At 44.7% G+C, this 23,140-nt stretch overlaps 1 protein-coding gene across 1 annotated transcript in view; it reads left to right on the forward strand.

The window, feature by feature from the left end:
• rapgef5a (Rap guanine nucleotide exchange factor (GEF) 5a) overlaps nucleotides 1-23,140 on the forward strand; it is a 39,896-nt gene that overhangs the window by 11,742 nt on the left and 5,014 nt on the right. Inside the window, exons 6-19 of the mRNA XM_037474000.2 lie at nucleotides 2,597-2,678; nucleotides 2,794-2,842; nucleotides 2,998-3,071; nucleotides 8,470-8,661; nucleotides 14,158-14,303; nucleotides 15,182-15,282; nucleotides 18,259-18,337; nucleotides 18,425-18,569; nucleotides 20,093-20,184; nucleotides 20,275-20,305; nucleotides 20,955-21,033; nucleotides 21,307-21,456; nucleotides 21,892-21,989; nucleotides 22,832-22,954. Coding sequence (XP_037329897.2) covers nucleotides 2,597-2,678; nucleotides 2,794-2,842; nucleotides 2,998-3,071; nucleotides 8,470-8,661; nucleotides 14,158-14,303; nucleotides 15,182-15,282; nucleotides 18,259-18,337; nucleotides 18,425-18,569; nucleotides 20,093-20,184; nucleotides 20,275-20,305; nucleotides 20,955-21,033; nucleotides 21,307-21,456; nucleotides 21,892-21,989; nucleotides 22,832-22,954 — 1,441 coding nt within the window. The remainder of the gene's footprint in view (nucleotides 1-2,596; nucleotides 2,679-2,793; nucleotides 2,843-2,997; nucleotides 3,072-8,469; nucleotides 8,662-14,157; nucleotides 14,304-15,181; nucleotides 15,283-18,258; nucleotides 18,338-18,424; nucleotides 18,570-20,092; nucleotides 20,185-20,274; nucleotides 20,306-20,954; nucleotides 21,034-21,306; nucleotides 21,457-21,891; nucleotides 21,990-22,831; nucleotides 22,955-23,140) is intronic.

The following is a 23,140-nucleotide window of genomic DNA, read 5'->3' on the forward strand; positions in this document are numbered from 1 at the left end:
TGTTCTTGTGTGCCTCGCGTTACAGTAAGGGCAAAACTTGCATATAGAGTGCTTTTTAGAAGAGCTGTATAAGGAAAGGGCATTAAACTTTAACTATGAAAAGATGTCCAGCTCACTGCCCATGCAGCAAAAATATCCACACTTTTTTCCTTTAAAGTTAAGTACAAATTTAGAATGTCACAGCAAGAATTGATCACTATTCAGCACATTAAACTCAATGCACTGATTTCAATCCTCTTCTGTAACGTACAGTATATCAGTTGCATAAAACTGCTGTATTGACAGAAAAGACAAGGGGGGGAGGGGGGGGATCACAATAATACGAACACATGCACAGTTTAATTTAATTCAATAAAAATCCTCTACAAAATATTTTTTTTCGGCGAAATATTATCCTTTTCTACCATTTTATGCAATGGATTACAATAACATCTTTAACAAAAATGTCCACTTCGCAAATGCAGATTTTCTGGCAGCGCTGTTGCTGAATATTTGATCCACAGATCTTTGTACTTTGTCCCCACATTAATGCCGTACCGCTGCATAAAATAAACAGTACATTAACAGGAGCAGGTGGTGTTGTTCAGTAGCATCTAGATTGGAAGTTGTCCTGCATTGGAAACACGGCGCTCTCTGAAATTGTTGAGCGGGAAGTGCGGCATGAAATGTGACGACCGTAGCTTGGAAGGACACAACACACCTGCTCGCTTAGCATGTTGTCCTGGTTCGACAAGGAGGGTGGGGGGGGGGGGGGGGTCAGGCGGACTGCAGACTGCTGATGAGAGGAGTGCAACCAAACAGTCGCTGGTTGTGAAGCAGATTCCATCTTCCTTCTCACATTGTGCATTTGCCTTATCGTAGGCGCGCACTAATTCTCTCTCAATACTGTTCTGCACTGCTTGATGATCGGTGACACACCTCCCTCTGGGCCTGTCCTCCAGCCCTGATTTATTAAGGCTCGTGGTGAGTCACCAAATTGCCAAACAAACGGCGGCCAGAGAAGCCTAATGACCCTGATGGGAATAACTGTGGCATGATGAGAAGAGACTTTGTTCATCTCGCCATCCACTAATGGACCACAGCTTTACAACGTGGACGACTTGATCATTTGCCCTCTGTGAGATGTTGGAGCATCAGTGGTGTCGTTTTCACACTGAAAGGAAAACGCAAGCAGCAAACAGTCAAAGTGGGGTATTTTCACACTTATTCAAAGGCAAAAATTGGTCCGCCGCTCTCTGTCCGCGTCCGGCTTTGGGCTACGTCTTATCGCCATCTCCCCCGCTTCTGCACTATCATTACCTTATCAGGTTACAGGGTGCGCGCACACACACACAGACACGCACAAGCACACACACACACACTCGCAAGCAGTCCGATCTGCTTCATCTTCTTTCCTCCACAACGATCACGTGTGGGATCTGTTGATGAAATCGAAATTGGATGCAAATTGATGTGGGTGAATTTGTGTGTGTGTGTGTGTTTGCATGACCGACTGAAACAGTGGGTGTGTATTCTGTGAAGGTAAAGCAGTGTGAGGGAAAACGATCCAAACGCAGTTTTGTAAGAGAACATATTAGATGAAGGGCCCTCGGGTGCAACCTGGTATTATTGCTGTGGGAATAACGCTGAGATTACCCCAAAACAACCACCTGTTTATACGACGCACACGAGCACGCACGCTCACACACACACACACACGCACAAACAAATCAAGTCATACTCAAGTTGTGTTCACGGATAAAAATACTCCACACGAGTTGCATATCTACATACATTCTGCATTGACAGGCAGACACACACTCACACACACAGTCACACACAGCCTCTGTAACATCAATAGAAGGGTGTGTCTGGCAGCTTTTTTAAATGAAAGCACATGAAAGAGAGAAGGGGGTTGCAGAGAAAGAAGCGCCGTACAAAGACGTGCGAGCAGTGAAGAATCAGAAAGACGGGGAGTATAAAACACCACTCTGCAGCATAGAATTATGTTCACACAGAAGAGATACTCATCTGCCTCATATTTATCATGTTTAAAGCTGCAACGATGCGTCTGTTGTGTCTGCTTTATGCTTTAGCATTATATGTTAAACAATCACATTTTCAGAAAAACAAATTTATGTTTTATTTTATCAGAATAACAGTTAAATGTTTCAGGTCCGATGATGTTGCATCTCATTAAAGATGCTTAGTACAACACTGCACAACAATACACCAGTATATATATCTGCTTTATCTTTTCAATTCATTCTGCAATCAGAGTTACTACTAGTTTAGTCTGTGAGGAACAACTGGAATTCAATTGTAAGATATTTTTTGTTTTGAAACAGTGTGTTTCACCCTCAGACATTTGGTGGAAATAGAAAAGTTACTTCTATTTAATTCAAGTCAATTTGACTTCATACTTCATTGTGAAAACGTGTTGACAGAAACAACATCCAGCTCAGAACTAGATGTGTTAGCAGGCTGTAGTTCTGTTTTCGGCGTACCAGGGGGCAGCGGAGAGAGGCCCAAAGCCCAGCAGCAAATGTATTTCTCTCTTTTTATCATAATAATGCACATTGTGTATTATGTGTGTGTGTGTGTGTGTCCATCCAAGGTCAGAGGAGGACTCCGAAGGCAACAGGGACATTTGCGGTGAGATGCTGCAGATGAAAGCTCTTGAGAGGCTCACTTCTACGGTCAGTGTGTTAACGTGTGTCTGCACATTAGCAGATTCATCCTTATTTTGCTGCTTCTTTCACCCTGAGTACTTTTTACATTCATTCCGTCAACTGACATCTTCTCCGCCAACAGGTACAAAATGAGTTGGCGGCTGCACTTGCCCGAAAGACTCGCAAAGCTTGTAAGTATACATTTAAGTGTGTGTGTGTGTGTGTGTGTGCGTGTGCGTGTGCGTGCATTGACGAGAAAGTGTCGTTGGTGCGTTACTCAGTGAGAGCACACAGAGTGACAGCAGAATGACATAAATGACTTGATTCTGCTCGTGGTCGCTTGCAGTGTCAGAGCAGGACTCTGAGACGACGGAGACGAGCCAACAGGAGCCTCAGACACCCAGCGAGGAGAGCAGCCCGGTAACACACACACACACACACACACACACACACACACACACACACACACACACATGCATAGAAACACACTGCAGCATATAATGAATAACGTCTTCACAAAGCCCACAACCCTGATCCTTCAGTTCACTTTCGGTCCAATTCCTGGGTAATCTGGACAGTGCGTAATCTCCTTTAAGTAGAACTACAATAGCCTAAGTAAAGCCAATCCAATTTAGGACGGATATCTCAGGAGGTATTAAATAAAGCTCATAGTTGGGCACAATATCAGTGCAGATAGTCATTTTGGGAATTGTTAAAGGGATAGTTCGGGTCTTTTGAGGTGGGGTTGTTTGAGTTATCCGTGGTCAGTTACAAATTGCTATTTCTTTTTGTCTGGTGGCTTTGGCGCGAACATCAAGTCTTCATCAGCAACGGCAGTGTCGTGGCATAGTAAAGTCAAATAACTATAACTATAGTAACCATTTAAAGGGATTTTACTTGTTTTAGGTGGTGGCATTTCTTCGGTTCTCTGTCGACAGATTGTTATTGTGCTCATGTGCGCTAACTCCTTCCTACTGGATAAGTTCCTCCTACAAGCCCACTACAGACAACCACGACTGCCTCTTTAAGATAGAGAGTTTTGGACGACCTTTCGTCGGAAAAGAGGCTTTGATAAAGACGGCACACAATTTATGCATAAACATGAACATATATTTGTCGAAATGCATGCAAAGCCGATCTAGTTTTCAACCGGCACACACGTTTTGTCGCGGCGAACGTCACCATTTGGCCGAGCAGCGTGGCGTTCTTTTTCACGCTGCTCCACAGTTTACTCGCTTGTTGCAGGACTGTGCATTTGGAAGAGATTGTGTTTAGAACAGGGCACGGTGAAGCCTTTTTGATAGCCAGCGTAACCAGATTGCTGTAAGCAAAGAGCTGGATGAGGACCAGACGCCATGTGACCGACGCATCTCGTCCCCAACACGGGTGCAGCTCGGGACATCCATAATAACGGATCATAATTGTCTTGTTCCGACTACCTCGCTCTCTGGTGAAGGTCACCGGGGGCAAGTTGTGTGTGCACGTGCGTCCATGAAATAGCTGCATGTGGAAAATGGGGTCAGGACAGAGTGCTAAGGACTGCCTGTTTGCTCTCTGGTCCCATCTATTTACAGCAGAAACCTCCTTTTATCCATCAATAATTAATTATCTGATCACAGCAGAGGAGGAGGAGAACAGGAAAGTCTGTTAGAACATAATTAAACATACAGTAATACTTCATAGTGCAACTAAAAAAGGATTTTCTCCTATCAAATTAGTATTTTGAAATCATTATCGGCCTTGTTGAAACTGTATTTTTTTAGGACAGAAAAAGCCTAAATATTCATTTCTAAATTGAGCTAGATTAGATCTTGGTTGCTTTGGGAGTAGTTACACTGCTGCTTTTTTAGATATCAATACATCCAATATCATGTCTTGCTCATTTTGGCTGCCGATGTCGTAATCAGGCAATACTCTCAGCTTGGGAAGGACTGCTGGTTAATATGTTTAACTATTTACGAGCCAAGACCAATGATATCTTTATTTTGTTGTGGTTGTTTTGCAAATTCAGCTGTATTATTATTATTCTAAGACGTTTTGATTGCAATTAATTTAATGTTGATTGGATATACACTCACCGGCCACTTTATTAGGTACCCCATGCTAGTAACGGGTTGGACCCCCTTTTGCCTTCAGAACTGCCTCAATTCTTCGTGGCATAGATTCAACAAGGTGCTGGAAGCATTCCTCAGGGAGTTTGGTCCATATTGACATGATGGCATCACACAGTTGCCGCAGATTTGTCGGCTGCACATCCATGATGCGAATCTCCCGTTCCACCACATCCCAAAGATGCTCTATTGGATTGAGATCTGGTGATTGTGGAGGCCATTTGAGTACAGCGAACTCATTGTCATGTTCAAGAAACCAGTCTGAGATGATTCCAGCTTTATGACATGGCGCTTTATCCTGCTGAAAGTAGCCATCAGAAGTTGGGTACATTGTGGTCATAAAGGGATGGACATGGTCAGCAACAATACTCAGGTAGGCTGTGGCGTTGCAACGATGCTCAATTGGTACCAAGGGGCCCAAAGAGTGCCAAGAAAATATTACCCACACCATGACACCACCACCACCAGCCTGAACCGTTGATACAAGGCAGGATGGATCCATGCTTTCATGTTGTAGACGCCAAATTCTGACCCTACCATCCGAATGTCGCATCAGAAATTGAGACTTATCAGACCAGGCAACGTTTTTCCAATCTTCTATTGTCCAATTTCGATGAGCTTGTGCAAATTGTAGCCTCAGTTTCCTGTTCTTAGCTGAAAGGAGTGGCACCCAGTGTGGTCTTCTGCTGCTGTAGCCCATCTGCCTCAAAGTTCGACGTACTGTGCGTTCAGAGATGCTCTTATGCCCACCTTGGTTGTAACGGGTGGTTATTTGAGTCACTGTTGCCCTTCTATCAGCTCGAACCAGTCTGGCCATTCTCCTCTGACCTCTGGCATCAACAAGGCATTTCCGCCCACAGAACTGCCGCTCACTGGATGTTTTTTCTTTTTCGGACCATTCTCTGTAAACCCTAGAGATGGTTGTGCGTGAAAATCCCAGTAGATTAGCAGTTTCTGAAATACTCAGACCAGCCCTTCTGGCACCAACAATCATGCCACGTTCAAAGTCACTCAAATCACCTTTCTTCCCCATACTGATGCTCTGTTTGAACTGCAGGAGATTGTCTTGACAATGTCTACATGCCTAAATGCACTGAGTTGCCGCCGTGTGATTGGCTGCTTAGAAATTAAGTGTTAAAGAGCAGTTGGACAGGTGTACCTAATAAAGTGGCCGGTGAGTGTAATATAGGTATTTATATACACTCACCGGCCACTTTATTAGGTACACCTGTCCAACTGCTCGTTAACACTTAATTTCTAAGCAGCCAATCACATGGCGGCAACTTAGTGCATTTAGGCATGTAGACATTGTCAAGACAATCTCCTGCAGTTCAAACCGAGCATCAGTATGGGGAAGAAAGGTGATTTGAGTGACAGTGAGCGGCAGTTCTGTGGGCGGAAATGCCTTGTTGATGCCAGAGGTCAGAGGAGAATGGCCAGACTGGTTCGAGCTGATAGAAGGGCAACAGTGACTCAAATAACCACCCGTTACAACCAAGGTGGGCATAAGAGCATCTCTGAACGCACAGTACGTCGAACTTTGAGGCAGATGGGCTACAGCAGCAGAAGACCACACCGGGTGCCACTCCTTTCAGCTAAGAACAGGAAACTGAGGCTACAATTTGCACAAGCTCATCGAAATTGGACAATAGAAGATTGGAAAAACGTTGCCTGGTCTGATGAGTCTCGATTTCTGCTGCGACATTCGGATGGTAGGGTCAGAATTTGGCGTCTACAACATGAAAGCATGGATCCATCCTGCCTTGTATCAACGGTTCAGGCTGGTGGTGGTGGTGTCATGGTGTGGGGAATATTTTCTTGGCACTCTTTGGGCCCCTTGGTACCAATTGAGCATCATTGCAACGCCACAGCCTACCTGAGTATTGTTGCTGACCATGTCCATCCCTTTATGACCACAATGTACCCAACTTCTGATGGCTACTTTCAGCAGGATAAAGCGCCATGTCATAAAGCTGGAATCATCTCAGACTGGTTTCTTGAACATGACAATGAGTTCGCTGTACTCAAATGGCCTCCACAATCACCAGATCTCAATCCAATAGAGCATCTTTGGGATGTGGTGGAACGGGAGATTCGCATCATGGATGTGCAGTCGACAAATCTGCGGCAACTGTGTGATGCCATCATGTCAATATGGACCAAACTCCCTGAGGAATGCTTCCAGCACCTTGTTGAATCTATGCCACGAAGAATTGAGGCAGTTCTGAAAGCAAAAGGGGTCCAACCCGTTACTAGCATGGGGTACCTAATAAAGTGGCCGGTGAGTGTACATTTACACGTGAGTTTCCCACCTCAGAGACAATCTGCTCAAAGAAACACAGACCTGCTATGTGAAGGCAGCAGAGGGATTGGATGAGAGATTGTTACAGCAGATATGAAACAGCCTTCATGTGAACATAAGGCCGTAAGATTAATCCTGCAATGAAGCCCTTTGAGGGGTTTGTGAAGCACTGCAGATGATATTATTGTTTTGGTTTGGTTTGACATAATGAGAAGGAGGATAATAAACCACACACAGCTACCACTTTAGTTTCAGTTATCTATCAGCCCACTGAAGGGTTTCGCTTTGTCACCAAAGTGACATTAAGGATACAATGGAAGAGAAAGGGAGACAGACTCACAATAAATACACTTGGACACAGACAGGTTTATCTTGGACGGGAAGTTGAACACGGGTTAACAGGAAGTAGCCAAGAGCAGGGGGCTCAGGCGCTGATATAATGTGTGTGTGTGTGTGTGTGTGTGTGTGTGTGCGGCTACTTTAGCAGATAAGAGTTCTTCTCGTAGACAAAATGCGTGGGAGTATGCTATCATGTTATGTGTGTGTGTGTGTGTTACCCTCTGTCACAGCATGGTAGCGTGGGATAGGTGAACGCTCAGGAAGCGTTAACTCTGAGCCAAATGAAATACCCCTCATTCTTCCTTCTCCAAGGATGAATAAATCGGACCAGCCGCCGCGGGTGATAACCATCCTAGTAGCAGCACAAACAAACACACGGCGACACACACACACACTCTGTTGAGGACGAAGCCGTTAGTTTATTGGTTCATCTCGTTTGATGAAATCAGTTCTCTTTCTGTTTCGTTTCATTTCTTTGTCTCCCTTCGCGTCTGCTGCCGTGTTCCTCGTTTAAGACATCAGGCTCAGATAATCACATTTACACACTTCCTATCTACTTTGGTCGGATGGTTAAAACAAGTCCCAACTGTGGAGGGGAGGAGACACACACACACACACACACACACACAAACCCGGCACACACTCTTCCCACACAGACAACACACTCCCGCCCACTTATGCTACTAATCACACACACTCACTCTTTCTCAGCCAGATCCTCTGACACGCAGCAGTCCAACTGAGACAAAGAGAGAAGTGCAACAGATGAAGGGAATTACTGGGTGTAATAGATAAAAGGAAGAAGAGATCAGGAAGAATCAGAGAGAGAGAGAGAGAACCAGACGGACACGGGCCGCTTCCTCTCATTCTCCTCACATGGGCATGAAGGGGCAAAGGAAGAACTTGTTGGAGGTTTTGGGATTATGCCCAAACTGCTCTCAGTCTCCCTTGGAAGAAAAGCACTGAACCTTCTCGACGTCCACCCCCACGAACCCTCTGCGACCTCGTCTCCGCCATGTCTTGGGACTGCGGCTTGAGATATGTGTTCATGCCACCTGTGTTGCAGCTGAGCGGGGGGTGTGCACTCCGTGATGGCGTTGGCGTCGGCGTTAGCGTCGGCGGGGGAGGAACGGGGACCGTGGGCGGCCGCGAGGAGCTGACCGGCCGGCTGGGGCTGGAGGCCGTTCAGCGGCTGGCCAAGGACGGCTGCCGGCTGCTCCAGAACCACAACTACCGGGTGCCTGACAGGACCCAGGCGGTGAGTAGCATGCGGTATATGCTGTCATTATTGTCGTCACTTTGAAGCACACACGCACACGCACACACACACGCACACACACGCACGCACACGCAGGGCCTGAGTTACTCATATGTTCAGAGGCAGGGATGGGGTGAGTAAATCTTCATCGGTGCTGTCCTGATGTGCGTCACTATCCATCTAAAGGACACACAAACACACACACACGCACGCACACACAAGTTCACAGCATGTCTGGTCACTTCTGTACATCTTCTGAGTACTTGAGGACATATCAGCTCACCGTCAGCCACACACACGCAGAGGGAAGATGTCGCTGCACACGCAGAACTTTTGCCTTTTCCGTGCGGCCGCAGATTAAATAACCACCGGCTCTGTCGCTCGTCTAATGTGGGTGTTAATGATCGCTTAGAGCAATGTGATCTCACAACCTTTTTACAGTCTGTAAAGTACTCTGTGTGTGTGTGTGTGTGTGTGTGTGCGTGTGTTCATGCACTGCGGCAGGCTGCGTCAGTGGGTGCACGTAATGAGTGGGATGTGAGGGAAGGGTTGCACTGTATAATCCCGCTCCACACTGCACCTGAGGGCAGGAAATGAGGCGAATGCAGTCTGATTTCCTCCTGCGTGTGTGTCTGTGTGTGTGTGTGTGTGTGTGTGTGTGCGTGTGCATGTGGGGTTGTGAAATCTACGACATAGAAGAAACATGCCAAATACCAGCCTTGGGGATTTTCCAGAGGGCAAATGATTTCTCTTTCATTCTTTCCTATAAAAAAGTAGAAACATTTTACACTCTATAACAGCATTGCTTCTGTTTGAAAATACATTTAAATATTTATAGTGTTGTTTAAGCAGAATTGGGTTCAACTAGAAGTCTCACATACAAAGCCTTTTAATTTATAAAGCAATTTGCCCTCTTCAATAATATATGTAGCGTAATCTTAAGGTCAATCAAAATGATGTAAGCTACACTGTGATGAAGGTTTTTTTTCCATTAGAATATTAGTGGTATGATATTATATTTTACTTAATGTTCCTTAGCCTTTGGATCATCGTAAATCATTTGGACTTGTGGCATGGATTAGTCCTGAAGTTTCCCAACGCAAATATTTTATGTCCAACTTGCAGGACATTGTGAATGAAATGATGCATGAATTGTAGTTTTTTAGGCTTTCATATATAATTAATTAAGCTTTAAATAATTCTGCAACAGCTAATTTAACAAGATAAAAAAAAAGTTTGTTAAGCAAAACGTTATCTTTTATTGTATTTGAAGAGAGATGTAAGCTAAATATTATGAACAGTGATTAAAATGTATGTTTAGAGGTAAATAGCATAATGTAGTTCAAAGAGCCTTCACTTACGCTCCAACAGGCCTCTTCTGATGCTATGTTCAAGTTAGCATGTGCATGTATTATATAACGTAGATGCTTATGTTTTTTTTCTAATAGAAACAACAGCATCAACAGCGGTATGCGCACCTCTGTTTTCATATACTAATTTGTCAAAGGTAGGGAAAGCAAATTAAAGTTATAGTATTGCCAACCATAAAAAGTATTGATTAACATCTCGGAGGCTGAGTGCTCATGACTGTGACGGCTGTACTGTGCGTGTGAAATCCTTATATGACAGGTGCAATTACAGGTGCTAAAGCTTCAAAAGGAGGTCATCTACTCATCATATTCAACATATTGTTAACGTTAGGCCATCGTATCATTTAAAAATCATGTTGCATTAAGCAGCACTTATGTTCACCGAGGGCGCCAGTGGTCACAGTAGTGAGTGTAAAAGGAAATCAATCAAAGGGCTCTCGCAGGCTGATGGGCTCAATGAGAGGCTCTTATCTGATCTATATTCATTTCACAGGAATGGCGTTTCTCACTGATGCAGCACGAATGAAAGGGGACGGGTGATTATCATTACATAACCAGCTCCAGCTCACGAAGCGAAATGTGGCAAAAACAACGACCGCGAAGACTAATCTCCTTTTACTAGGTTGTCATGGTGACTTTGCTTTTTTCTTCTTCTTTTTTTTCAATACAGACATGCTCTGACAATCTGGTGTGGGCTGTTTCCATAGTGATGTAACTCATGTTCTAATCGCTTCACACTTGCATCCCTACTCATTCGATTCAGCCATCGGAGTTTACAAAAGGTCGACCTGCACATGGCATTAAACAAGGTCACAGATGACATGACACACACACACACACACACACACACACACACACACACACACACACACACACACACACACACACACACACACACACACACACACACACACACAGGCAGGCTTGTCTGGTCTCTTTGTTACTTTCTAATTGTTGTGGAGATTACTGCTCCTGTGTTTTTCTATTCTTATCAATTATGTTCAGGAATCAGACCCCGAGCTATCATAACACAGATACGGCATGGTCACTATGAACACACACATGCACACACAGGGGAACACAAAGGGAACAGAGAGTGCTTCCTTTAGGCTTTCCGTTAGGCCCACCTTTCCTCTGTAAAATACGTCATTTTGTGTGTCTGCGTGTGTGCAGCTCATGCCCTCGGGTCTCCATTTTCTCTACCCAAATCTCGCATGAAGTTGGAGACAGAGACAGAGGGGGAGGGGGGGGGGGGGGGGGGGGGGGGGCTTGGCTTGGCGTAGTGCGGAGAGAAAACAAAAAAAGGAGACCGTGAGGAGGAAAGGAGGAAAGGGTGTTGATGTGGTGGAAGTGCAGATGGTTGAATTGAAGGAAGGGATGGGACGGAGTGGAAGGAAAGGGACAGAAACACCTGTCAGCTGAGAACAAGTGACTTTTGGAAACAGTTAAGGACGTCTGCACATTAGTGGCGTGATCGCTTTGTCGGACAGCGGTTTGGAAGTGGCCTTCATGCCGAGGCCTGATGTATTACCATTATTTTGCTCAGACTTAAGAAACTAATAAATCAGTTCTTGCTAGATTCTAGATAAAGGCTTGACTCTCCAGCTGATGGATCTTGGCCCTTTTGGCTGAAGCTGATTCAGACGTCTCCCTCACGCTGCTCTTGTATTTCTCACTTTTGCCAACACTCCTCCGCGTCTCTCGCTTTCTGTCCCGGCTTCTTGCCTTTCATCGCTTTCTTTCTGTTGCATAACTTTCCAACACCTCCTCTCCACTGTATATGAGTGCCTTCTTTTTATTATTATTTTCACTTTTCATGGCTTGCATTCTTTCTCAGGCTAAATTCATGTTGACCCTTGGAGCTGCATTTTTTGTGTGTGTATATGTGACATACAGTTTGCGTAGTGGGAATGTGTTTGTTTTGGTTTATCTCCCCACAGCTTTTGATCACCAGTGTGTGTGTGTGTGTGTGTGTGTGTGTGTGTGTGGCTTTCCTCCGCGTTCTTGGCTGCAAGTAGTTTTTCTTGGCATCTGAGCAAAAGGTTTGAGTATCCGAAAAAATCAACATTTGCCACTGTATCCGAAGGACCACAACATTTTCTTTGTCTTTTTTATACGGGTTATGATAAGTTACATAATCTCTTTCTAGTTTATAGTATTTCTGGAGAACATTTTTGCTTTATTAGATAGGAAAGGTCAGAAGACAGATTAAGCATTCAGGCTCATAATTGAAGCCAAGATGAAGTGGTCTACGAGTTCGTCCCCTTTACACCACAAACTCTTATAATCTTGATATGATATCTGGGCCTCTGGGTGCGGTCTGGGTGCCAGCCCAAATTGTATTTAATGGCTTGCAGTGTCAGATCTTTTTATATCCGCTGTTCCTGGGTTATTTATCAGCTGAATGCCTCACTGCTTTTCTAATTCTTGTGAACATTTGGTTTCATTCCTTGGGGTCCTGCTGGTCTTCATGACACATCATGACTTTGTAATGTAAGGGAAATCAGCATAGTGGTTTGTCTTAAGTCAGTGCTAACTGGACAGGAGGAGGGAGAAATTCATGATGAAGACATTTTAAAATGGCCGCAATGTACAATTTTTAATAAGCTGCTGTTATCTAACCAAAGTGTAAGATGCTCTGCACAAGAGATTGTGCTGCGTTCAAGACCTCTAGTTGCCATTTTCTGCTGTTGCTCAGCAAAGAGAGACTCTGCATTAATAGTTTGTTTAACCCTAACCCAAGCAAAAAGAATTCATATTATTCTGTGATGCTGGTGTTACTCATCATTATCCTTTAGCTTTGGTGTAAACATGGACAGGAGCTAAAGCCTGACTTCATGTATGTAGCCCAAAATCAAAGGGCGACGCAACTTGTAAAACACAATCCCAAATTGTATGAGCCAGGCTGGTTTGGCACAACTCTAATGAAGAAAAACGTATGTGGATTTGATTTATTACGTTTTTGGAGGAATGCGACACACACACACCTGAGGTAGAGGATTCAGAGATGTAACTGCATTCAAAATCTGTATTATAGCACCCGCACAATCACTAATAGTTCTGTCTGACCAAAGTAAGATCCTCACCTGGTGTCTCTCAATACCAGACAACTCCTTTCATCAGACGATCACAGAGATACAGAGTGTACTAGTGTGTGTGTACATGTCTGTGTGTGTGTGTGTGTGTGTTGGCCTGTCTCTTGGATCTTTTTCCTGTCATAGATGTGTCAGTGACTCCATTAGTAGCACTCAGTGTCAGGCCTCCACAATATCTACAACCATCATTATTGACTGTATTGTTACCATGGGACCTTTGTCAAACTTAAGAAGACAATTCTTGTTTTTTTAACGAGCTATGTAAGGAAATGGTGTTGTTGACAGGTTGATGCACGACCACAACCTCAGCCCCGTGGCGTCTTACGTGATAATGTGTGTATTAAGAGAGCGCACGAGGCTCTCTGCGTCACAGCTGGAGGAGAGACGCCCTCCTGCTCCCGTCTTCTGCCTTTGATCTCCTTTTCCTCTGCTCTCCTCCTCTGTAATTCCATTGTGCTCCTTTGTCCATCTGGAGCTCTGTTCAACTCTCACTGCAGGTGTGTGCGTGCGTGTGTGTGTGTGTGCGTGTCACAGGTGGAGTTGCTGTTCATTTTTTGGAGCAGGATGTTGTTTCGAGTGTCAGCCTCCATTCCTCGATGTTGCTCACCGCACAACAGCGTTAGTTCTGAGGCGGCACCGTCTGTGCCGGCATGCCTGGACTGGCGAGGGGTTTGGTGTGCGCTGCATGTGTGTGCAAGTTGGAGAAACTTTGTGATATGGATGTGAAGGATTTGCACACACAAGCTTGTTTGATTCTTTGTGTGGCACCTTTAAGCGTGTCAATGCTCTTTGGGGTACGACAAGTTGAGGTTTCTCGATTAGCGTGGACGTATCTTGGGCATTTCACAGAAACCAATGCACACGAATAGGCCTGTGATAGGTGTTCTGGCTAATGTGCCAGTTGCCAAAACTAATAGTTGATTCTCTTCCTTGGTATGTGAAGCTTTCATGAGGGTTCACCAAAAAAAAAGAAAAGATTTGTCCTTGTTTCACTTTGTGACACCCTCTGTCTCTGTCTCTCTCTCCCTCAGGAGGCAGTGGGGAGGGTTTGCCTGAAAGAGAGAGGACGGGATGTGTTGGTGTTGCGGAGAGTGACATCATCAGTGACGTCGCCGTCGGACCGGCCCTCCCCCACGTCGTCAGGGGGCGGGTCCAGAGAGGAGGATTGCGACAAGAGGTCAGTACCTCCTCCTACACAATAAGAGCCCTCTAAACCAACGATGGCAACGAAGAACATAATCGTGGTACTCCTCCCTTTTGTTCTCATACTTTGGGATCCCGAGTTGCCACCACACACTGTACATGCAGAATATCAGCGGTGCTGTGAACCCTGTCTGTGTGGATAGATAATGTATGCTTCAGCTACTGGCACAGAAGAAGAGAATGCCTGTTTTGTTTTCAGCTGAAAGGGAAACAAAGATCACACCAAGACGGTTTGACTCCCTCCTGCAAATCACTGTGTGCATTTAGGATCATTTGACTGTGCGTACATGTGTTTTTGTCTGTACAAAATATTTTTTTTGGGGGGGGGGGGCAGTGTGTGCCAAGACCTAAGGCACAATGCAGGGAGTGTCAGTCACAGGCAGGTTAAGTGTGTGTGTGTGTGTGTGTGTCTGCGTGCATACAGTGCTCAGCATCTCCAGTAGCAATCAGTTCCCTCCGAGTGCCACAAGCTGCGGGAGGCTTTTAATCTCCGGAGCTCTTGGCTAGACCTCCCCCCCCCCCCCCCGGCTATGCAAAACTTAGACGAGGGTGGAAGGGTTTCGATATGAAGATGACTGCCGAGCTAGCCACGCTCGCAGAGGCCGAGGAGGACATACACGATGAGGATGAGGAGGACGATGGTGACGACGACGCGGACAGCAATGAGGGTGAAGAGCGCAGCAGTTCAGAAACCAGTACATTCGATGTTACCCGCCTCCGCTACATCGACGACGACGACGCGGAGGAGGAGGGTGGAGAGGACGAGGAGAGGGAGGGAGGATGGAGCTGCAGAAGCGGCCGTTCTTGGTGCCGTTCTAGTGAGCAAGATTGTCGCAACTCTTCGTCTTACAGGTACGTGGTGGTGTCCGGAACGCCGCTCAAGATCTTGGAGCATCTGCTGAGCGACCTGCGGCTGGACGACCAAAGAGGGGCGCCAGAGAGCCGGGAGAGCGGTGAGTTTGTGTGCGTGGGCGCACGTTGTGGGTCAGCACATGGCTCAAAGGGGCCTCTCTGTGAGCCGCGTGTGATTTCAAATGAACAGTTCGAAACATATAGAGAAAATATGAGAGTAAAAGAACAGTTGGTGGAAAGTCAGACAGTTTGTCGCCTGAACAGAGAAGCCGTGATGTTTGTTTTGGAGCAGCTGCCTGCCCTCTCAATCCATGGAATTTCACATTCACGTAACAAGTTTCAACACAGCCTGTACTTCTCTCTGTCGCTTTCATTATCCACACAGTGGGCTCAAACCTGGGAGGTATGCGCTCCGCCTTGATGGTGCTGCGTGTCTGTTTATGTGTGTGAGTGTGTGTGTGTGTGTGTGTGTGTCAGCCACATAAGTCATTGCCTATAAATCTGTAACTGAGCGACATTGAAGAGGTTAAATTAGTATTTGAAACCATTCATTTGAGGGTCTGCTGAAAAGACGGCTGAGTCAGCCGGTAAAAGTTGGGATACTATGGGCTATTATTTTCATCTTGGTTGATTTCAAATGTTTTTTTTTCTGATCGTTAAGTCCGTCATTTTTTAGGAAGGAGCGAAAAAGACGTAAAAATGTGTAAAGTTAACATTGATTTAGTTGAATCCAAATATTCTTTTATCCTCCTCCACGCCTGCGACAGCGGTCTGGAGGAGGTGTGTTTTCCTGGACGGAAGGAGGAAATTATTGGATTTTGATGGGTAAAGTTGAAAGTTCAAGGTCATTGTGACGTCACAAAACAGATTTCTGGTCCGACTATGAATATCTGTTAGGATTAAATACTGATGAGACATTTTTTTTTGTTAATCAGCTAATTGTTCTGGGATTGTCTGAACGTAACAGTGAATCAAAATAAGTGAAACGTACTATCACCATGGAGCCCATGCCCAGCAAAGAAATACTTTTATCCCACAGAGACATCTGGGTCCCAACCTGTGTTTTATAAAAACCTGCTCTCACCACTTTATAACAAGGCGCCTTTATGTACCAAGTCCTCAGCGCCACCAGTTTCCAGCACGGAGCCATCTTACTGAATTTCCGGAAGCATAGAAAGAGAAAAAGAGGGAGAGAAAGAGAGAGAGAGAAAGAGAGAGAGAGAAAGACAACTGAGATGTTCTTTGTTGTGGAGAACCGGCTGATATTTATCCACCGAAAGAAGAAGAAGATGTCGCACTTTAAAGTAGAAGACTGTAGAACAAGAGCGTATGCTCACGTTTGGCTGTTTTGATCTGTGTATCTTTTGGTAAATGTGCACTGAATAATGTGTGTGTGTGTGTGTGTGTGTGTGTAGGCCCCTCTGGGGTGGTGCATCAGTGGGCCGTTTTAGTGGGCTTAACTGTGCAGTATGTTGAACAGGCTCGCACATGCCTCGACAGACACAGAGAGAGAGAGAGAGAGAGAGAGAGATTACACCATCCGCTCCTCCCCATGTACAAATAGAAAAAACACACACAAAACCAAAAACCCAGCAGCAGATAGCTGCGATTAGTTCAGCACACACACATTTTCCCTCTCTTCTCTTTCTTTCCCACCAGAGATAAAAGACCCCAAGGTCAGAACTGAATGACTTATTCATCATAGTGTGTGTGTGTGTGTGTGTGTGTGTGTGTGTGTGTGTGTGTACTGCTGTGTCTATGAGTGCACGTGTTTGACTTTGTGCGTGCCAGCGGGCAAATGCAGAGGGCATATGTTGATGACGAAAATGGATATTTATCATCACAGAGGGCCGAGAGAGGGTGCGAGCGTAGGAAGAGAGCGGTAGAGGGAGGGCAACGTAATCGGCGAGGAGGAGAAAAACAGCGAAATGGGGGATGCGGGGAGCGGAGGATGGAAGAGGGGAGTGCGATGGAGAGTCAGAGAGGCAAACAGACGTCTGTCGGCGGTCAACGAGGAGCTCGACAGAAAGTGAGGCAACAGACTTTTGCCAAACTGATCAGCTCAGTCAGGTCGGCCTGAAAGAATTTCTTGAGAAAAGTTGTAGTTTTATTTCTAAAAAGCAGACAGTTGATCAAATATTCATTCCGAAAATTCGCTCAGTCTTCCATAATTGATTTCTTTGCTCTCTCCCCGGCAGAGCCATATTTGGGTCATGCATTTGACACAACACGCACGCACACACACGCACACAAATGCACACACGCCACAGCTACCTCACACCAACAATGGCTCATTACCCATCTGCCACGAGGGCTGTTTAAATTCAGTTCTTCAGCCATTGAACACCTGCTGAGTGTCTCTCACAGTCACACATGCACGCATTCACACTCACACACACAGATGCGCACACACACAGATGCGCACACACACACTTTCTATCTCACAGCTTTTCTTGCTCTACACTGATTCATTTATGTTTTGAAGTTGTTCTGGAATTGAGCCAAGAGAAATAAATGATTGCGTTACTTTATTCTGAACATTTTTACTATTATATATTTTTGACAAAGCAGTCAACAATCAAAGCGAACATTTGTTTTGGGATAAATAGGTAAAATAGTCATTTATTTTGAATGTAAACGTTCTTCATCATGACTGTGTGGGTGTATATAGGAACTATTAACAGTGTTTGGCACAATGAGCAAATAACATTTACCTCTTTAATTCCAAACAAATCTTTGTAAAAACCAGAGAATCTTATTTTGACTTTAGTGAAAAACCCAAAGTCTGCAAAGATGCTGTGCTATTTACACACCAACATACAAAGAAGCATTAATATTCAATATGACTAATTGAGTCAAATTTTCCCTCTTTTAGCTCCGATTTTAGTCTCTTTTAGTCTTCACCAAATCTTGCTGCTGCTTAAAGGCTCCACTCCACTTCAAATGACACTTTAATGTGCCCGTATGTAGACTAAATGAATCAGAGGTGAAGAGAGAGGCAAAGGAGAAGCATAAACATACATTTTTCAATCTGCGGGGCCTCGGAGGTGACTGATGGTATGTTTCCTTTGTTTCAGAAACACTGCTGGATGACTTCCTGTTGACCTACCTGGTGTTCATGTCCACCAATGACCTCTGTCAGGCTCTGCTGGGACAATATCCTTACTGGCAAACACACATAATCGCATAATCCCACACACACACACAAACACTATTGCTTCGTTGTCTCCTTGACCCTCTCACCTATAGCAGCGCCCGCTGCAGGGGCCAGGAGGAGGGCAAAGACGCCCTCTTCAGGAAGCGTAAGGTGCTGCAGCTGGTCTCCCACTGGAGCAGGCTCTACAAGGACTTCCTGAAGGAAGAGGAGCACGTCAGGAGCTTCATGAAGGTACGGCCCTGCTCGCCTTCATCTGTCTGTTTTTATTCTTTCTTCATTTATCTTCATTTGTCTCTCTGTCTTATATATATATATATATATATAATATGCCTTTTTGACAATCAAGCGCTGTTTTCAGACGGATAGATAGATAAAGTACCAAAAAAGTTTGTGTTTGTGTTTGCTGCATCTCCTGTGAAATGTGTTTTAGAATTCTCCCAGATCAGTCTAGTTGATGTTTTGATATCATCCTACTGACAAAGCAATCAAAAATGTCAGAACCAGTACACAGGAACCTTCATTGTGTATCATTTGAGGGATATGAGCGATATAAATAACATGTTGCTGCATGTTCTTCATTCAGTGTTTAATACAAGATTAATCTACACAGGACTATTTAAAACACATATTCTCAGTGTATTATACTCTTTCTCACTACAAACAGGAGGCCAATAGTAGAGGCAGGAAATGCAACTTCCGAGAAGGAGAACACCCAAAATGTGGATGTAGAAATACAAACACAAGTGCTGCTTGTACCAACCGTGCTCCTGCTGTACTTTCACATGTTTGGATAAATTGGGTTCGAACCCCCATGATAACCTTGACACTGAGAGAGAAACACACACACGGTGGATCGCACACACTCACCAATCACGTGTCCCTCCGCAAACCTGGCGGGCGGCGACATTGCTCGGTGCCGGGTTGCCATGGAAACCAAAGTGCAAGGGTTGGCATCGGTATAATAATCTGATATGGAGTGCGTAACCTAGGTGATAGTTGCCTAGTAACAGAGGAATGAGTGGGGAATTGAGATGGGAGGCTACGGTGGGTCAATGACAGCAATAAGCAGGTGTTTGGAGACCGGTGTGTGTGTGTGTGTGTGTGTGTGTGTGTGTGTGTATTGTGTGTGTGAGTTGATCCTTGCAAGTTTTCCCTGTCACTGCCTGCTGGGTTTTCATGCTAGTTACTTATTCTCTGCCCTGCACAAAGACACAGAGCGTGCCTCATCAACCATTGAAGCACAAGGTAGAGATTGTGTCTGACGTAACCGACCCAGGCAGCATATAAATGAGCTGCACAGACTGGGATCTTTAATAGCGTGCTATTTAGTTGTATTTCTTACTTTATCTTTAGCAGTGTTGATGTGTGAAGTCATATTTGTTGACACTACATGAAATCAAACCTTATGGCGTACCTTCCATTCACCTGCTCCACCTAAATTACAAAAAAGCCCATTTTTTTCACTTCCGTTATCAATAAAGATTTTGTATTTGCCAAATGACTTTGAGATATATCGTTCCACTCGAATACTAATTTGAATGGCAGGAACTTAATTGACTGTGTTTAAAGCATTGAACAAGCGATTTGAGTGAATTAACCGACTTACTTTACGATCAACATATGCATTATCCCACAGCTGGGATGTGACAGACAGCTGTGTATGTTAGCAGCCGTCCTATTGGACCAAAGAAACCGCTTTAACCATCAAACCAGAAAAGGCCAACGTGAATGTTTTCTCTCCCTCTCTCTTTTAGACGTTGTACAGGTGTGTTTTAGAAGATCTGTATGAGTTCCCCACACTGGAGAAAGACCTGAAGGAGTTCCAGAAACTTCTACGTCGCAGACAGTAAGTGTGTTTGTCTGCACACGGTTCTCTGTGACTGTGTGTGTCATACCTGCGTACCTCTTCACCGTTGTGCTCGTTTCTGTCTTGTAGCACGGTCGATGACTGTCCTCCAAACCAAAAGGTAAGCCGTGCTGCTTCACTCACTCAGCTACACTTTTCTAAATATCAACTGTAAATTATTTAAAGCGTTCGTTTCAAAGCACAATTGTGGGGTTGGCGTCATTTTTTTAAACACGGAGAAAGTTTCTGATGGTGTCGGCTTAGTTTGAAACGTACCGACCCCAGCATTTAAATTTCAATTAAGCAGTGGCTGGGAATCATGACAACATGACCATGCAATTGCCTTTATTGCCATATTAAAACCAACAGCTTTTTTGACTGCATTCGACACCAATGTGAACGTAATTATTCATTTGCATAACATGTCCCGACCAATATATTTACTTTTTTTTTTAAAGCCAAACCGCTAATACGCTGACACACTTGAGTTCACTACGACGCTCTGTTGGAAATGTTCCCGCTGCATTGTGGGCCAGTCACACGGCGCCTTAAACTGAAGAGAAGATTGGCTCGATGTAAAAGCAGCTCAAAGAGGATCAATTGCTGGGATTGTTTGACTGGAGGAGTTCTGATACCACTACCTTGGCACTGGGTTATTTCGGCCCATAGAAGTTCGACTGTGATATTTAACAGCTGAGCAGTCTGATACGGATGTTAAGTGAAGTATGAATGCAGTCATTAATGCCTATGTTTCTTCTGCTCTCCGTCAGAGTAAACAAATGTATCAGCAGTTGAGTTTGAAGGAAAACTGTTTGCAACTCAGAAGCCCACCGGCTGAAACTAAAGAGGGTGAGAAACACACACACACACACACACACACACTCGCACACACACAATTATGAACAATGTCAGACATGCAAATTGCTTGAATACAGCTTGTTTTGTTGTTGTTTTGTTTGAGTATCGGACAATAATGAAGTCCCAAGTTTCTCCGTAAATTCTCCACTTCATCCTGACTTCACAGTGTTTCGGTGTTTGTTTGTTGTTCATTCTGTTGTTCATTCTGTTGTGCACATGAGCAGTTCATTCACTCACTTGACAATTGTTGTACAAACCTTTCAGTCATCTGTTGCGTGCACGTGAGCGCCGACTCCTACCTGAGTGTCCACACGCACCACTCGCTGGAGGGCCACGAGCTGCTAAGAATTGTGGGTCAGAAGATGGACAGAGCAGAAGAAGACATGGTGCTTGCTGTGGCGTCGCACACTGGAGGTACACACAAACTCACAAATTAAAATGCATGGACATGTTTTGCTCGGTTTGGTCAGGTTTGCATTCATACGTTGGGATGGCAGGAACTGTGGTTTTCAATTACTTCTAGGTTACTTTGAGGCGATTTCAACAGTTCTTCTAGTACCACTAGTCTATTTTCTAAATGACCTTCAGTCAATTCAACCATGAGCTATCTATATGTCAACCATTTATCTGAACTATTTCAGTTACTTAACTATTTGTTCATTACTTTCAGCTGGCTGTTTTTTTTACTTTTATCTATTATAACCATTTATCCACTACTCTTTTTTTTTATTAGATGAGCTATAACCCTTTCACGCTATTGAGAAGCACACCCTGGGGTACAGGCGGGTGCCCAGTGGTGCGAATCCCTGTCCTACACTCTAAATCGTTATCACTATCTGTCCCCTGCAGAGCGGAGGGTGTTACAGCCCAGCGACTGCGTGTATTCAGAGTCCATGACCCCACAGGGAAAGCTCGTGGCCTGTCGCAGGGACCTCACGGAGATTCTGGTATGTGAATCCGTTCCTGTCTTTTTCCTTTCCTCAATCTCAGTCTCTAATGGGCATTCGTAGAGAAGATGCAGATGGCAGGTTGAAAGCAAACCTCTCAAATGTATGATATTGTCATGAAAATGAAGATTCTAAATCACGACATATATTTTCATAAGTGGTACGATGAGTCATCCATGGTAAGAACGCTGGTAAGACTTAAGCCAGGTGATTATCCTGAGTCAAGAAGGAGAGAAGAGGTGCGAGTTGCACTTATTTTGTTGTTGCCCGGCCGTGACAGCAGGATTAGAGAGTGTTGTATCAGGACAGAGTGTTCTTTTATAATGGCATCTCTTTCGCAGTGGAGCTTCTGCTGTGTATTCTTGAATACGTTTTCAATAGTGGGCCTTTTTGGGGCTGCATTTCAAGGGATTTCTTTTTTTTGGGGGGGGGGGGGGTAGGTATATTATACAAACCAGTAGATGCTCTACATCTGACCTATTTACTGTAGTAGACTGGTAAGCAGTTTTTAGTTCTGTTTAGCTTATTGTCTTAGTTACTGTTCTTTTTGCAGGCTCAGTAATTCAATATTTTTGTTGATACTGTGACCTGTGAAGAAGCTGCAAAGAATAATTGTCACTCTCAGCTTTCAGTTTTATTGTTTAGGGGCCAGAGGCTCTCTGCTAAGATGTTTCTGCCCCTTTATAGGCTCTTTGCCCTTGAGGTTATTATGAAGGGGTCATTTTGATGCTATTGCTTATTCAGATATGCCCTATTCCTGTAAATAGACGGCCCCTGTGTGTGCATGTGTTTTTTTTCTGTGTCTTTGTGTGTTGAAGCTTAACTTTCCTTTGTGTGCGCAGCCTCCTTTAACGGACAGTGCTGAGCTGAGCAGGAGGCCGGTGCGACTCCTCGGTATTAACACCTGTGATGTTGCAGCTGCTCTCACGCACCTGGACTGGAGCCTCTTTAAATCCATCCATGAGGTATATACGCACGCACGCACACACACACACACACACACACATGCAAATGCACGCATGTGGTGTGGGAACATCATTAATGGTTAATTCATGTACATGGCAGAGATTGATGGAACACAAGCATTAAAGATGCAAATTCTTGCTGGATCACCAGTGCAGAAAGTGTTCTTGCAGCTACATATATGTAGC

This window comes from Pungitius pungitius, chromosome 17, assembly GCF_949316345.1.
Source record: "Pungitius pungitius chromosome 17, fPunPun2.1, whole genome shotgun sequence".
Lineage (NCBI taxonomy): Eukaryota > Metazoa > Chordata > Actinopteri > Perciformes > Gasterosteidae > Pungitius > Pungitius pungitius.